Consider the following 15452-nt stretch of genomic DNA (forward strand, 5'->3'; position numbering starts at 1 on the left):
GTAGGGTTGCAATTTGCAGGAATATTGGAGCGAGCTGGACACTGGAGAGATGGGTTGGAATTTGCATTGATGGACGGTTCATGTGCATGGGTGTCTGGGAGCTGGTGCTGGGGAAGAGTGATGGGCACAGGTGTGTGATTTGGGGTACTTGGCCTTTGGACTAGTTTGATAGTTGATACCAGACATTGCATTTTGACAGCAAGAGGGGTAGATTTTAAACTTGATTTATTTGTTTAGAGTGATTTGACTGCACATGTCGTGCTGTGCTTGTTGAGGCCGTGATACGACGGGTAGCGGGAGTCTTTTAAATTTGTGCAACAGCTGGGGAGTTTGGGATACCCAGGGTGCGACTTGGAGGCGAGGGAGGGGACATCTGTTGTCCTGCATGGTCGCCCTGGGAAGAAATACACTTGGGCATCGTCTTGGCTGCCGAGGCCAAAGGTGTTCGCGCAAGGGACCTGGATATCGCGCCGTGGCATATTATGCCTTGCTGTGTTGGCGTGTATTTGATAAGCGGGCATGTGATGCTACTGGCCAAGTGTCCGCGATATGCCGGGACTTTTGAGTGATGTGCTGTGGATGAATACAATCTTTATATCTTTGATAGAATAGATGCAGATGTGACGGTCCTTGAGTTTGGGTACGTGCGATGAGGCACGCGGTGTTGTACAACTGGGCCCTTCGTGATGTCGTGCTGGCACGAATATTGGAATAGGTTGAAAAATAAAAGAAAATCAACACTGCTGGATATTAACCACTTGCAGGGACGTTCCGGAACTAGAAGCGCTGGTTTGTGTGTTTATTTATGCTTGGGAAATTAGGTTTTGGATGAATGGTGCTACATGCGTGCAATGAGGTGCAACGCCTACTTCAAGCACGGCGACTTCAGGAGCCGGCTGGGAACGACGGGGCCCAAGGGCAACAAGCACAGGAACCCGTTTCCAACGGGCGGGCAGCTTCGCATTTTCGAGCCAAGAAAGCTGCCGGATCTGGGAGGATGATGAGCAGCTTGTTCCGTGGCATGGATATCAACGACAGACTACAAAGGACTGCCATCAAGGAAGAGAGATGCAGCAGCTCCGCATATCCCTCCATGCTTGGCTCTCACGCCCGCCCCTCTGCCAGTCATGTGTCACATCGCCATCTTGCCCGTCGATAGGTATGGTGTGCGGGCATGGGCCAGCGATTGATTCCTTGGCTGGGCATAAGACGCAGAGAACATGCCGTGCTTGTGCTCCCTGGAAGAATCAACACGTTGTCATACGCGGAGGAGGGAACACCCGAGGGAGCCTTTTCGCGGTTACACCAAACCTTGGGCAGATATGGTAGCCGGCCTAGGCAGGTCAGTAGCACAACGGCCTTGCGCGGCCAATAGTCGGCATCTTCCGCAACAAGAGATTCCACGGGTGGCGTTTGAACAACCGCGATGAAAAGTTTCAGTAGTCCTCAGCCGTGTAAGCCGAAAAGATAGGAGGCTTGTGAACTAGCGAAACTTCAGTAGCTCCCCATTATGTAAGTTATTGCTGGCGAAACCTCGATTACCGCTAGCACTATACACGCTTTGCAAAAACTTGCAAAGGGAGCACGGGCATTTTCATGGTCGGATAAAGCCATAAGCCCACTTGGGCCGTTGACCAGAAAGAAAAACGCCAGAGCTGAAAAAGTCGTGTGCTATCAGGCTCGAGCAGTCTAAGAACAGTGTGGCTTGTACAACGGGCGTTCCAGACCCCATTTGGGAACCAAGGCAAAAAGAAGAAAAAACTCTAACCAACCTGTTTTCTGGGAAGGGTCGCTTACCCCAGATAAAAGAACAAACGGGCTTCTTTTTTAAGTTGACGGCATCCAATCCCAGTCTTGCGATTGCCGCGTCACGCAGCCTTTTGCACCGAGGGTCCCTGGCCTTCGGCAATCTCACTTCCGACCAGCTTCTAGTTTGAGTAATTGGCAATCAGCCGCCGGGTGTCGATCCCTTTTCTTGGACGAACTGAAGAGATAAAGTTGCCTTTTAGGGAATGGCGGCAGCAGCATGTCATTGGGTGAGAGGCCAAGAGATCTATCAGCCCCAAGGGACTCTTGGCTTGGGGTTCGGATCCGGCAGTGCAATTGTTGTTTCTAAGGGTCGCATATTTGAGTACCTCGACGGTTCTGCGGCTACCGCGTCTGGTGTTGCTCTGTTGCGGCAACCGACCAGCACAAAGTAAATGAGTTTCAATGGCAGGAGGTATATGGACAGATGGACGAATATAGAGTCGTGTTTACCGCATGCAGGTAAGTCATCTCCAGAGGTAGTACGGCGTATATCGTCGAGGACGTCTGCTGATCAAATCCAAATAGGCGACCGACGCACCACTCACAAAAAGTCCACCACGATGCGTCCCCCGCCCCCCCAATTGTTTAAATATAACCTCATCTACCGGCAATCTGTCGTAATACCAGCCCTCTGCTCTATTGTATCCGGATAGTGCGGCATCAGCTCTGCAAGCCCAGGCTGTACGTGGAGGAGTTGCTTAGTCCGTTTCGGCCGAGGTTGGACTTTCACCTTCCCAACTAGGAAGTTGTCGTCAGTTCGCGCGTGAAGTTTATGTGATGGTGTAACTCATCCCCAGCATCACAACCCTCTGTGCAAAGCTTCTTTCGGGAACTTTTTTCCCAACAAACCGGGCGGAAAGTTGCTTCATTTCCCAACTTCCTGTATCGTCGAGCTCTCGTGACGACTTCGCGGGAGCCGTCATCGGCAAAAGCGGTGCGTCGTATTGGATAAGAGGGCCGCAGTGTACTATCAGAATCAAGTATAAATACGCAGGGGCAATGGCCACGAGTTGTTGATTTGATTCCCGGTATCACAGATAGAAAATAAATCCTCTGATACGCTTTTGAAAAAACCAAACTCGTTCGAAACCATGCAGACCTTTGGTTCATTCCTCGTCTCCCTCGTCGTGGCAAGCAGCCTCGCCACTGCGCTTCCCACAACCCCTTCTTCCACGCCTGCTGGAAACGTTTCCGTCACGGCAAAGCACAACGCAAACTTCACACGCAACGGCCCTGCGGCCCTGGCCAAGGCCTACAGGAAGTTTGGCAAGCCTGTCCCCGTCGACGTGGCCAACGCCCTCAGCCGCCAGAACAGCAAGAGGACCACGGGCTCGGATCCCAACTCTCCCCAGCAATATGACATCGAGTACTTGGCCCCCGTGCAAATCGGCACACCCGCCCAGACTCTAAACCTGGACTTTGATACAGGCTCCAGCGATCTCTGGGTCTTCAGCAGCTTGACCCCTTCCTCGCAGGTCAATGGCCAGACGTTGTACAACCCAAGCAAGAGCTCGACCGCTCAGTCTCTCAGCGGATCTACCTGGAGCATCACGTACGGCGACGGCAGCAGCTCCAGTGGCGTCGTCTACACCGACGCCGTCACCGTCGGTGGCTTGACGGTGAATGCCCAGGCCGTCGAGGCCGCCAAGCAGGTGTCTTCCCAGTTCTCGCAGGACGCGGCCTCGTCTGGGCTTCTCGGGCTGGCCTTTAGCTCCATCAACACGGTCAAGCCCACCAAGCAAAAGACCTTTTTCGACAATGCAAAGCCCGCTTTGGATTCTGCTCTCTTTACTGCCGACTTGAAGCACGGAGCCGGTAACCGCCCCCCCCTTCCCTGTTTTTTTCGAGCAAAAGCAACCGACATGATCTGCTAACTGCGTGCTCGTAGACGGCAAATACAACTTTGGTTACATCGACAGCACCGCCTACACCGGGTCCATTGCGTATACGCCCGTCGACAGCAGCCAGGGCTTCTGGGGCTTCACGTCAAGGGGCTACGCCGTGGGCGGCGGCAGCCTGAACACGGCGTCGACGTCGGGCATTGCCGACACCGGCACCACGCTGCTCTTGCTCCCCAGTAGCATCGTCAGCGCGTACTACGCCAAGGTCAGCGGCGCCAGGTACGACAGCTCGCAGGGCGGCTACACGTTTGCCTGCAGCCAGAGCCTGCCTAGCTTTTCGTTTGGCGTTTCCGGCGCCACTGTCACCGTCCCGGGGGCGTACCTCAACTATGCGCCTACCGATAGCACTGGGAGGACGTGCTTCGGGGGCCTGCAGAGCAGCTCGGGCATCGGGATCAACATCTTTGGCGACGTTGCGCTCAAGTCTGCCTTTGTTGTTTTTGACGGTGGAAACAATCGCCTTGGATGGGCTGCCAAGGCGTTGTAGGAGATGTATGTTGCAAGCGATATGTATATATGGTACTTGGACATGCAAATACATGTGTCTATACCGCCATGTACAAGCTTGGTTGCAATGTTTAGTTTCCAAACTATCAAGAATCTATTAGTAGAGGTATATAGCGCTAGCATCGAATACATGCCTCGTCGGCCATCTTGTTCATGATGTTTCCCATGCCGCTTGTCACGTGGAGTGGTTGTACGCTTTGCCCATGTCGAACGATGGCAATAGTGGCTGAATGAGAGCTCGGTTGAAATTTCCCGACGCCATGGGCCAGGGAATCGTGAGCGATGGCGTACTATTCCAACTGACGGTTCCGAATTGCATGCCCGGCGCCTTCGTATGGCCAAAGACAAAGGCCGTCGCATGTAGACATGGATGAATCAGCCATGTCTCACGGGTAGGGTATGTCGTCAGCTCATGGCGCGAGGCTGTGGCTTGAAGGTTATTTTGAAAAGATGGACATCAGTTAGCAGCCGGAAGATTATGGGCTGGACATGTTTGTGTCGGAAGAGGCGTTGAGCTACTCGGGGTGCCGTTGCGACTAACGAACCCAAAGCTCGCGCACGGCAATGTCTCGCGATTGTTCGGACCGACGTGGGAAAATTTTGGCATTTAGCCCGACGCGGTCGGTTGTGATGATGGCGATGGCTCTCAAGACTCGATGGCCCTCCGGCCGCGACGGAACAGCCCCTAGCTACCAAGCGTCAAAGAGGCATCGCACCTTCAAAGCGGGAGGCAAGCTAGGCCTCACCAGGCGGACAGTCAGATACATGTCATATTCCGCCGTGGGCCTGCGCGAGAGCCTGGTCGTCGTCTATGGCGCGGCTCGCAGCAGAGACGCCACTTAGCCCACTTGGACTCTCCATCCTAGCCGTGGCCAGAACTAGTGTCGCGTGGAAACGTCGTTGCAGCCGACGAGCCAACACCCGCTTTGCGACAAGATCGTCTATTTCAGGACTGCAGTGGTTTCGGTTGGCGTCGTGCGAGACCTGTGGCTGCGAAGTTGGGAACAAATTGACGCCTGGGGACCCGAGTCACCTGACGACCACGTTTTTGCCCGTCCAACCCGCCACCTTGGGAAGGAGCAAGAGAACCAGACATTGAACACAACACCATGTCAATCCAAGACCAGATGTTGCCCGTGTATAAAAAATCAATCCCACGTCCCGAAGATGATGCCGTCGGCACTCGCCCCTCGATCCCAAGGGCCACCGCCAAGCACGCCTACACCCACGCAAACCCGGAAGCTCTCCCCCGGATACGCTAGGGTGATCTGATTTCTGATAACTCGCACTCGGTACGTGGGCAACGCTCGACCGCCCTCCTCGGCTGCTCGTGGCGTGGTGGTCTCGGCCTCAAAGCGTCTTCGTCTGTGCGTACATGGGTCTGAACCATCCACCACGATGCCCAGCACCTGGCTCATCTCTCGCAGACTCTGCGCACCTCGCCGCGCAGAGCGCCCCTGGAATCGATACCGGCAACGCCAGGACCATGGCTTGACTGATTGGGTATCGACTGCCGACCCACCGCCAAACTCTGAGATCAACACACACTACGTGATAGTTGAATGGGGAATCTCGTGTGCCATGAAGAAACCGTTGTCTAGTCCTCTCTAGGCTATTCTGCCGGCCCTGTTCTTCATCCTTACCTCCAAGAGCCTGCACCATATCATATGAACCCTGCTTGTCCTCGCCAGGTTTACGTCTCTATTTCCGCAAACCTTCCCGTCGTTCAAGCTTCAACAAGGAATCGCAAAAAAAAAAAAGGAACAAGAGATCAAAGGGTGGTCATGCCGTTGCAAGTGTAAAGCCTGCCAGTTTCGCCTCATACGGGCAAAGTTCCCCCCTGGGTCTTCCGACTCTCATACTTGGTCTTAATCGAGCGCCATTTCATGCCGTCATGTCCACGAATAATCAGGAACCTGCAGGCGGCGATGTCGACCGCGGTCCTTCAGCTTTGATTCTGCTCTGGGTCACGGCCAGTATTGCCATCGTCATTGTTGCCCTGCGGATATTGGGAAGACGGATGCGGAAATCGTTAGGATGGGACGACTGGACCATGCTCTTCACTCTTGTAAGTTTCCAGCCATGGCTTTGCCCCTTGTCGACGAGAACAATTTGCCAACAGCCACTTGTAGGCGCTCTACGTCGCATATGCCGCTATTCTCACCAGGCTGATTGGCATCGGCGGCATGCGGCATCTGTTCTATCTCTCGCCGGAGCAGAGGCTGCAGGCCGGGAAATGGAGCTGGGTGTCACAACCCTTTGTCATTATGGGATTTGCCACGGGCAAGATCTCCGTCGGTCTCCTGCTGCTACGGGTCGTCTGGGAGACAGCACACTGGCGCAAGCGCCTCGTCATCTTCGCCATCAGCTCGGTCTTTGTCATTACCGTCATCAACATCATCTTCACCTTTGCCCAGTGCTCTCCCGTCGAGGCCCTCTGGAATCCGGCCCTGATAGCGCAAGGGAAAGCAAAGTGCTGGCCGCCTGCGGTCCAGACCGACTTTGCCATCTTCCTCTCCAGTACGTCAATTTCATTGTATCCTGCTCAGATGCCCCTGTCGCAAGAGGTTAACCCATCCTTTTCTTTAGGCTGGAATATCCTCACCGACGTCGTTTTGGCCGTGCTGCCGGTGACGTTTATGTACAACCTGAAGCTGTCATGGAGGAAGAAAATCGGCCTATGTGCGCTCTTGGGACTTTCCTTTACCGCCGCCATCTTTGCGACGGTCAAGACCAAGTACCTGACATCCTTGAGCGGACGATCTGATATTACATGTATGTTCTTCTTCTGCTACGCCCCCGGACTTCACGACCTTGCGGGCGCCCGTGATTATTTTCTGCTCACACGCAAAAACAGGGGAGACATATGAACTCTACGTCTGGTCTGCATCCGAGCTATTTGTCATCATCGTCTGCGGCAGTGTGCCCCCCATCAAGCCCGTCTACGACTACATCCTGGGCAAGCCGCCCATCAGCAGTGCTTATGCAAATTACGGCAGCGGCAGTTACCCGCACAACTCGGGAATCTCGAGAGCCTCGAGGAACAGTCGTCCGTCTGATCCTTTCAAAAGCCGAGAAGATGAGCTCGAGCTCTACCGCCCCGACACCGGCAGCAAGGCGCCCTCGCCATATCCCAGCTCACACAAGATAGACCAGTCGTAAGGTCAACTCCTAATGAAACCCCATGAGAGGACCCCATAAGGGGGGCCATTTGTGCCATCTGAAACCAGTTCAGAGCTTTTTACGTTTGTTAGTGCTGTTTTTGGTATATGGGGAACGGGCGGCAAAGTCGAATTATTACACAGCTTCAATGGGAAACAATGGCGCATAATTTATTTACATTTACGTCTTGTCGTTTTTTTACGGTCATGCTAGTAGTATTGTACGTGGTTTGACGCGGGGGAAATACCCAGTTTTATGCGAGGGCCGCAGATGTGGTGCCGGGAAACTTGTTTTAGGAGGCGGGACTTGCATAGCATCGAGTTTTGGTAAATAGAAAACTGTACATGATGACGAGATTTGCGGAGCGACTTGCATGGGATCCTTGCCGGTCGTGCATCGGGTATGATGCCGCTTCAACGTGTCGTGCTGTGTGGCGACGGGAGCCATGACGGCGTCTGGGGTACGGAGAGACGCTCTTTATGCACAACTCACATGTTTCCAAGGCGTCTGCGTCTCTGAAAAGCCCACCTTGTAAAGTCAATATTTCAACCACGAGTATCCTCCACACGGGGTGCTCTGATGTACAAACGCGTCGATGGCGTTTGATCCGTCATCCGACGTGTATTGGGGGGTCGGTCTTGGGTGCTGTTACCGCTCCCGACGCCGTGGCTAGGTAGGAATGAGGAGCTTCGAGGTAATTTACCACGCCCAGGAAACCAAGCATCTTGGGCGTAGAGGCTCGCCAATTCACTCTGCCGGTGGGAGTAGACACGAGCTTCTTCGGTGGGAGCCGGCCTGAGCTGCCTTTCACAGCCGTCAAGTGACGTCGCACAACACGCTCGCTCTGGGATCCGGGTTGGAGATGGCTGGGGGAAGGCAGGGAAATCCCTGTAGGGTTGACGTTGTGCGACGTTGGTTATCTGCCGGCTTTGATTGGCGGCAGATTGGTGCGAGGATGCCAAGCGTTTCAATGCTTCAGACGAAGAAGCTTTGTCGTCCGTGACACAAAGGACCCCGCAGTCCTAATATGTCGTTTGGAAATAGGCTTGCATCATGTCTGTATCATGTGACTTTTATTGCGAGTAGGCGGTTTCGTCTGGATAGAGTCGATGTCCCCTTCAGCATCAGTGAAGACTGCATTTTTCCGCTGTGTAAATTGCTATTGCTTGTTGTGCTTTCACGATAACTTGTATCATGGTTGTATTATCATTTGACTTTAGAGGGAAACAACTTAGTAAATTGCCATTGCAGTATTTCCAATATACTTGCTCACGGCATCAAAGCCGGTGTATTGATTGAAACTGAAAGGCTTCAATAAACGCATCGAGGGCTCGGCATGATTTATAGTGAGTGGCTTTGGCGCTGCGATATCTAGTCTTGATGCGAAAAGTAAATCAACTAGGGGGCTCGTAGCAACTTGGTTCGATAGCAAGTGGCGGCTCACAATTTGGCACTTGACCTAGATACAGCAAGTATTTAGTTGCCACATTTACATCCAAACTCCCTAGCTACATTTCCAACTTTATATGGGATGGCTAGCTTGTAGTTGTCCCGCTGCAATTTCCCTCTCAAATGCACGTGGCCGGCCTTGATTTACAACTTGCCATCACAAATGAACTAGACCAAGCAAGAGGGAAATGCCACTTGCACAACTGGCTTTAACAACGAAACCTAGTATACCTCTTGGTTGTAGATACCCCGTACTTTTACCCGTTGACACATGACTAGCTCCTGCACTATGAGCCTCGTCACCACCGCGTCGTAATTTTTCTCGGAAAATTTTGGCAAACAGAGCCGGCGTATTTGCATTCAACTTTGTAGACGTCATGCGCAGACGTCATTTTATCCCGCCACGCTCGCCAAAGACCGCATGTTGGATTCTTTTCCAGCACATGTAGTTTTTGATACCCCGAACTAGGTCAGGTGACAATGCAAGCCCTTGTCATACGTATAAGCAAAGCGCCGAGCCGGACAGGTGAAAATTAAAGCTGCCGCTGGATTCGGGCTCGTTGAAGCTATTAAATTTAGTCTTGTTGATGCTGTTGATGTCGATGCTGTTGAGGTGCGGGTGATGTGTAGGGCAAGGTGACCTTGGAAGGTGCCTGCAGCCTTGAACACCAATAGCGGCAGGTTCACAATAATGCACAAAGATATACACTGGCATTAAGATCTAAGCTCCTAATAGTAATTAATGTTATGCAGATTAATTATAGGTCAAGTTTAAACTACATGAGGCTTCAATGTTGTGATTATGGCGGCGCAGCACTCAAAGACTCCCATCAAAGAAGTAAAGCGGGAAGGTACGTTTTGCAGCTCTTGCACATTCAATTTTCAACCGCGCTTTGTTTGATTACCCTGAGCATTTAAAGGCATCCAGTGTATTTGGGTAAGAAAATGATGTCGTCACTCATCACCATCATCCCCGGCCGCTTCGACCGACACTGCAGCAAACTCCCCTCACAATGCCCTGGAACATGTTGCCTCGCCACATTAGGGACGACGTCTTGGCGCGCGTCGTGGAAACTGCGTACAGCAACAACGAACCCCTTGCTGGGTACGCAAGCGTCTCCCGAGATTGGCAGGCCTTCTTCGAACAGCACACGTTCTGCTCCCTGGACGTCACGCTAGGCGATCTCGGCATGTTCGAGACGTCGTTCCAAGAGCGAGGACGGAGGAGATGCCTCCAGCGCGTCGGCCTGGTGCTCGACCTCCCCCAACATCCGCCGATCCGAGTTCATAACGACCGGGCCACCACAGAGGAGGAAACAGCCCTGCTGCTGATGCGGAGGCTCTGGGACGGCGGGCCCGGTGCCTCCTTTTATCCTCCCGAGCTGAGCCATCAAAAGACGCTGGACGACCTGGCCCTCTTTTCCGGCATCTCCTCTCTCTTTGGCCTCTTGGAGACTTGGGCACGACACCAAGTCTCGGACCACGGCGTAGCCCTCGAAATCATCGCAGACTCAAAGAGCTATTGGCAAAGGATGGCGGAAAGAATGCGAAGATACGGCGGAATACCGGTCATCCATGGGATTCCCGTACCGGGCCCGTGGGTATTGAGCCGCACACAGTTCACACCCACGCTTTTCTCCTTGTCCCAGCATGACTGGCAAGGACCCGTCTGCGCTGCCCAAGAAGACTTCAATTTCGAACTCGGCTTGAATGACGGAGGCGCGCCCATGGAGCCGACGAGGACGTCCGCGACGAGAGGCTGCCGGCGGTGGTTCCCCAGCGTCAGCGTCATCTCGGCCATGTCTGTCCTGCGCAGGACTGTTCGACGCTTCCACCCCGACGCCCTAGGTGCCATTATTTGGAGTCTGCCCTGCCTTCGGATGTTGGACTGGCAGCTCCGGCCACTGGTGGCGTGCAAGATCAAGCGTCCGATTGACCTCGACATTGTCCACGTACTGTTCTCTCTGCCCATGTCACTGCAACACCTGCATATTACCCAGGTGCACACGTATCTCATCCCGTACTGGCGTGGGGATTACGAACCCGACGGCGTGTTGTTCAGAATCCTTTGGTACAGGCTCTCTGAGCTCAAGAGCCTCTCTCTCGAATACGATGGCCACACGCTTGAGTCCTACATGGCGAACAGTACCACGCTGTGGCCAAACCTGGAGAGCCTTATTTTGGCGGCAAAAGGATCCATAGGGGACAGCCCGACCCACGATTTGAGCCGTCTGGTGCGGAACGCCGCCTACATGCTGCTGCTCACGCCCAGGCTGCGGTTCATGATGCTGTACGACACCACTAGTCGTGGCGTTGGCTGCTTCACCTGCCGAGTTGCGGAGGATACGCTTGCTCTTGGATTCAAGTGCAGTTGGTACTTTATACCGGACGCGCCCTCGATGGCATCTTGGCGGGACACGGCGGTAGCACTGGGAATCCAAAATATCGCATGGGATTCTGAGATTGCGGGCATTTCTCACATCATAGAGTACATAAACGGGGTTCGGATCAAAACTCCAAACTTGATGCGGGGGGGTGAATCATGATCAATTCCATCTGCAGAAGCTGTCTACGAGGCTCATGTATGGGCCCAGTCTCGGACAACGATTGTAAAGTATACTACACAGAGGCAAAGCTTCGGTTTATTACTTATTGTCCCTCGATAGATGGCTTCAATCGAGGACCAAGTCCACTGTTCAATTCGATCCATAGCTGCCCAATTATGACGTTAGCATTGTATATTCAAGTTTAACATTGCTTTGGTTTAGTATCGTGCGTGAATAAAAAGACAGACCTTTAGCTAGTGCAGGTGGGCAATCTCTCCTCTGCCTTTGGTAGCTTCACACTTCAATTTCCGGCTTTCGTAATCAACTGGCCTGGCTTTATTTGTCCCTGTCGATGCTGCTATTCAATGAACCACAGCGAGCCAGGGGAGAGATAAGAACCACTCCTCACGGGCCTCCCAAGTACGGAAATGTCAACTCCCCCTTTCTAACGAAAGTAGCCTCCAGGTAACTACTTGACTAGCAATCACATCTTGCATGCCTAGTTTTATAGCTTGACGGATCCATGCATACATGCATACAGTCTCGAAACTTGCACTGTACAATTTCTCAATTCGCTGAGCTAATTGACCGAATGGCACCTTGACTCGGCTACTGCAGTGACGGAACGCAATGCTCTGCTCTCGAGCTGTAGCATGTGCTACTTCTGCTGCTACTTCAGAAGCTTGTTTGAAGTCAAAGAAGTCCTGGGCATTTGGAATACCTGGCACCATGCCATTCTCGGCGGGGAAAGTTCCCTGGCTGTAGCAGTAAGGTCCGCCTTGCGCGGCTATTGCGGATGCCGGCGGCAGGGGCCGGGCTGAAGCCGAAGTTGGAGGCCCAGATGCCGGCCGGCGCCCGGCAGCGACAAGGCGAGAGTCGGCATTGGCACCGGGCCAGAAATCTCAAGGCTATATTGCATATGGAGTCAGTGGGGCGTGGGCCTTGTCTTCCATCCCATGACGGCCGTTAACATAAAACTGTGCGTATACCAGTTAGTGTTTTGTTCCAAAGTCAATCAGGAGTCAATACATCCCGCGGCCAACGCAACCCATATTTCGCAAATTTCAACCCGATACGCACGAACACACAAAACACGCAATTACACACCTAAAAAAGGGCACAAATTCCCATCCAAAGACATGTTGAACCCCGCCATCCCAGGCTGCCGGCCTTCCACGCACTGTCTCGCGAGGCAAACTCCACACGATCCAAGGCGCAAGCCACGACATACGCATCCGGCGACTGCCTACGTCAGCAGCAAAACTGCATAGCTACAACACCGGTGGCCAAACAAGAAGAAAAATAACTCGACACAAAGCATATATATATATATACCACATCACCACACCAGTCACCGCACGCGCGCGCGCTTCCCGCGATGCCCGTCACCGAGTTCGCCATCATCTGCCTCCGCGGCGGCGGCTTCGACGAGCTCGACTTCCTCGAGGCGCTCATGGAGGTGCAGGAGATCCAGGACAGCTGGACGCGCGTCAACCACCCGTACAACCTGGAGCCCAACAGCAACCTGAGCAGCATGTACATTGAGCACAGCGACCCGCCGTCGCTGCTCATCACGGCGCCGTGGGACTCGCCCGAGGACCACGGCGAATGGATCCGGTCCACCGACAACCAGATGTGCAACGCCAAGCTGGCGCACTACATCAAGCCCGGGTGCAGCTCGGCGCTGCTGCAGCACCTGAGCCCGGCCGGCAAGGACGAGCAGCTGCGGCGCGCGTTTCTGAACAAGGACAGCTTCAGCGTCGCCAGGATCACGGTCGAGCCCGGGGTCAAGAGGGACAAGCTACAGGAGGCGTACGAGAGGGAGGAGAGGGACGTGGATCTCATGGAGGGGGATCAGAAGCTCTGGGCGGGGTGGAGGATGGAGAAGCGCCATGGGAACGAGGAGCTGGTTGTGTTTTGGACCGACGAGGTGCCCGAGGGGACGGTGCAGAAGCTGATTGCCTTGGGGGACGGGAGTGAGCAGAGGCGCTTCAGGCACGTCGTGTAGGATCAAGTTTTTTTGATCTATACCGTGATACTTCCCTCTTTTGTTTGTCTTCACTTCGTTGTTGGCAGTCGGCGCAGAACATGGCACGTTGTTACTGTGGGAGTGGGGGGAACCGTTTCGACATGTAGTTCTTGGTAGTGTGCTTCAAAAATCGTCCTTGTTTAGCTCTATTCGAGTGCCGCGCATTCTGAGCACATGAAATGCAAAGGTATCCCGAGACGCCCATTCGTGCATGTAGATTCCTTTTTTTTGGTTTAATCCATCGCCGTCCGCTTTCCTCCCGGCAGCCCATTTCCTCGCTTTACCGCATCGTCATGCTTAGTTCTTCTTCTTGCCAACCTCGGCAATGCTCAGGTCTGCAAAATGGCACGTTAGTAAATAGTGGCCCGGGTCAGATTTTTGCCGTTGCCGATCCGCCCGATGGATAGGGAATTTCCCCCAACGAGTTCACGGGACAAAAACACGGTCTGGGAGGGGGCAATTCGGCGCGTACTGGGAGGCAGGCTCTGCTTCAACTTCTCGGCCTTGTCGGTGTCCTTGAGCACCAGGGTGTACAGGTGAGTCTGGCAGCGGACCTTGAACTTGATGTTGTTGGACTTCTTGTTCTTCTTGATCCGCGCGGCTGCAAAGTTTCGACAGTTAGAATTCAATTCCCACACACGGAAATAGGGCGTTCTAATATCCCGTAATGTCGAGTAATTCACGGGGGCGGGCGTGCACGTTCAACAACGGGCAAAGAAACATACAGGAAGCGTCCTTCCGACGGCAGATCTCGATGAACTGCACATATCTCGTTAGTCATGTAACAAAAAATTTTTCACATTCGTCAGACGCAATTGAGGAACTGCAAACGCACCTTCTTGATATCGGCGACCTCACGAGGCATTTTGGCGGTAATTCGATAGGTCTGTCTGTACAGAGTCTTGACAAGGCACGAGTTGCGGAATCGATGGATTTTGGAGAATTAATTTTGTGCGCTGCTTTCTCGCGGGGGCCGCGCACAGACCAATGGGGACAATGTCGGGTACGTACCGTGAGGCTGGGTGCATGCAAAGTGGGGCCAAAGCGTGGCGTGTGGCTGTCGCAGGGGACCGACTGAGAAGCATGGCGAGGCAACGAGCATGGAATTAATGCGCCACGTAGCTTTTCGCCTGGGCGTCGTCACCACTGCGAATCACGTCAAGTAGACACCGTTCCAAAGTAGCCTGCTGAATATATATTTTCCCTTTGACAAAACCGTAGCGCATATCCTTCCTTCACAATCATTCCGACTCGCTTTGGTCCTGGCTGGTTGAGATCTCACAAGATCAGTGTTGACTAGGACCATCTACCCGGTATCAAGATGCCAACACCGCTGGACAATGCGATGAGGTCAAAGGTACGGACTGAAGTGGACTTTGGAACGGGATGTACGATTTCGTGTAATTTTTTATTTACATTCGCTAACTGCAATTAGAACATGGTGCTTGGTGAGCCATTTATATCTCTTATCACCATGTACCACTAACCATGCACAGCGTTTGGGGGCGCCGTTGTTGCGGCCGCCGTGTGGACAATATGGGGCACCGATATGTTTCCCGCAGAACCAGACCCAACAGGTGATCCCGAGACTTGGACTCGAGAGGAAATGAGGAGGTGGTTGGCGGCTGTAAGTACCACGATTTCCCCAGCCGTATATAGACTGATACTTGACTTCTCTACAGCGGAACCTATTCCCGAGTGAGAGTGATACAAGGGAGCAGTTGCTCCTACGAATCCAGGCCAACATGAGAATTGATAGGAAATAACACGCAGGGCTAAAAGGTATTAATATATATTACATCAATGTTTAATTCATGGATGAGACTTATGATTAGCTGTTAAATGAGTAAAAAGCAGCTTAGTTCATTATGTGACAATTAAGTTGTTTATCAGGCAGGGCCCAGTGAAAGTAACACATGCGCCTGGCCATACTCAAGCCAGAGAACCGTAACTTGCCCCGTCCAACACCATGAAATACACGCATCACAACGCGTCAGAAGCCAGGAAGATTGCACATGTGGTGATTCAAAATGAAGAACCCCCCGCACC

The 15452-nt window shown here is 53.1% G+C and overlaps 6 protein-coding genes across 6 annotated transcripts; 5 read left to right on the forward strand and 1 right to left on the reverse strand.

Annotated features, from left to right (window-relative positions):
• Positions 1-2900: 2900 nt before the first annotated feature.
• On the forward strand, positions 2901-4197 carry MAA_01430 (Peptidase A1; the record flags this gene model as incomplete). The annotated part of the gene is made up of 2 exons (XM_007819428.1): positions 2901-3624; positions 3698-4197. The coding sequence occupies 2 exons, from the start codon at positions 2901-2903 to the stop codon at positions 4195-4197; spliced, it is 1224 nt and encodes a 407-aa protein (XP_007817619.1).
• A 1914-nt stretch (positions 4198-6111) lies between these two features.
• On the forward strand, positions 6112-7379 carry MAA_01429 (uncharacterized protein; the record flags this gene model as incomplete). The annotated part of the gene is made up of 3 exons (XM_007819427.1): positions 6112-6285; positions 6350-6992; positions 7075-7379. The coding sequence occupies 3 exons, from the start codon at positions 6112-6114 to the stop codon at positions 7377-7379; spliced, it is 1122 nt and encodes a 373-aa protein (XP_007817618.1).
• A 2462-nt stretch (positions 7380-9841) lies between these two features.
• On the forward strand, positions 9842-11374 carry MAA_01428 (uncharacterized protein; the record flags this gene model as incomplete). The annotated part of the gene is made up of 1 exon (XM_007819426.1): positions 9842-11374. One exon carries the CDS (start codon positions 9842-9844, stop codon positions 11372-11374), a length of 1533 nt encoding a protein of 510 aa, XP_007817617.1.
• Positions 11375-12752: 1378 nt separating this feature from the next.
• Positions 12753-13382, forward strand: MAA_01427 (uncharacterized protein; the record flags this gene model as incomplete). Its single annotated transcript, XM_007819425.1, has 1 exon — positions 12753-13382. The coding sequence occupies one exon, from the start codon at positions 12753-12755 to the stop codon at positions 13380-13382; it is 630 nt and encodes a 209-aa protein (XP_007817616.1).
• A 318-nt stretch (positions 13383-13700) lies between these two features.
• On the reverse strand, positions 13701-14268 carry MAA_01426 (Ribosomal protein L38e; the record flags this gene model as incomplete). Its single annotated transcript, XM_007819424.1, has 4 exons — positions 13701-13738; positions 13876-14004; positions 14129-14162; positions 14239-14268. The coding sequence occupies 4 exons, from the start codon at positions 14266-14268 to the stop codon at positions 13701-13703; spliced, it is 231 nt and encodes a 76-aa protein (XP_007817615.1).
• Positions 14269-14841: 573 nt separating this feature from the next.
• MAA_01425 (uncharacterized protein) lies at positions 14842-15169 on the forward strand (the record flags this gene model as incomplete). The annotated part of the gene is made up of 3 exons (XM_007819423.2): positions 14842-14851; positions 14900-15030; positions 15086-15169. 3 exons carry the CDS (start codon positions 14842-14844, stop codon positions 15167-15169), a joined length of 225 nt encoding a protein of 74 aa, XP_007817614.2.
• Between the last annotated feature and the right edge of the window lie 283 nt (positions 15170-15452).

The sequence above is a fragment of the Metarhizium robertsii genome (genome assembly GCF_000187425.2).
Source record: "Metarhizium robertsii ARSEF 23 chromosome Unknown MAA_Scf_9, whole genome shotgun sequence".
Taxonomy (NCBI): domain Eukaryota; kingdom Fungi; phylum Ascomycota; class Sordariomycetes; order Hypocreales; family Clavicipitaceae; genus Metarhizium; species Metarhizium robertsii.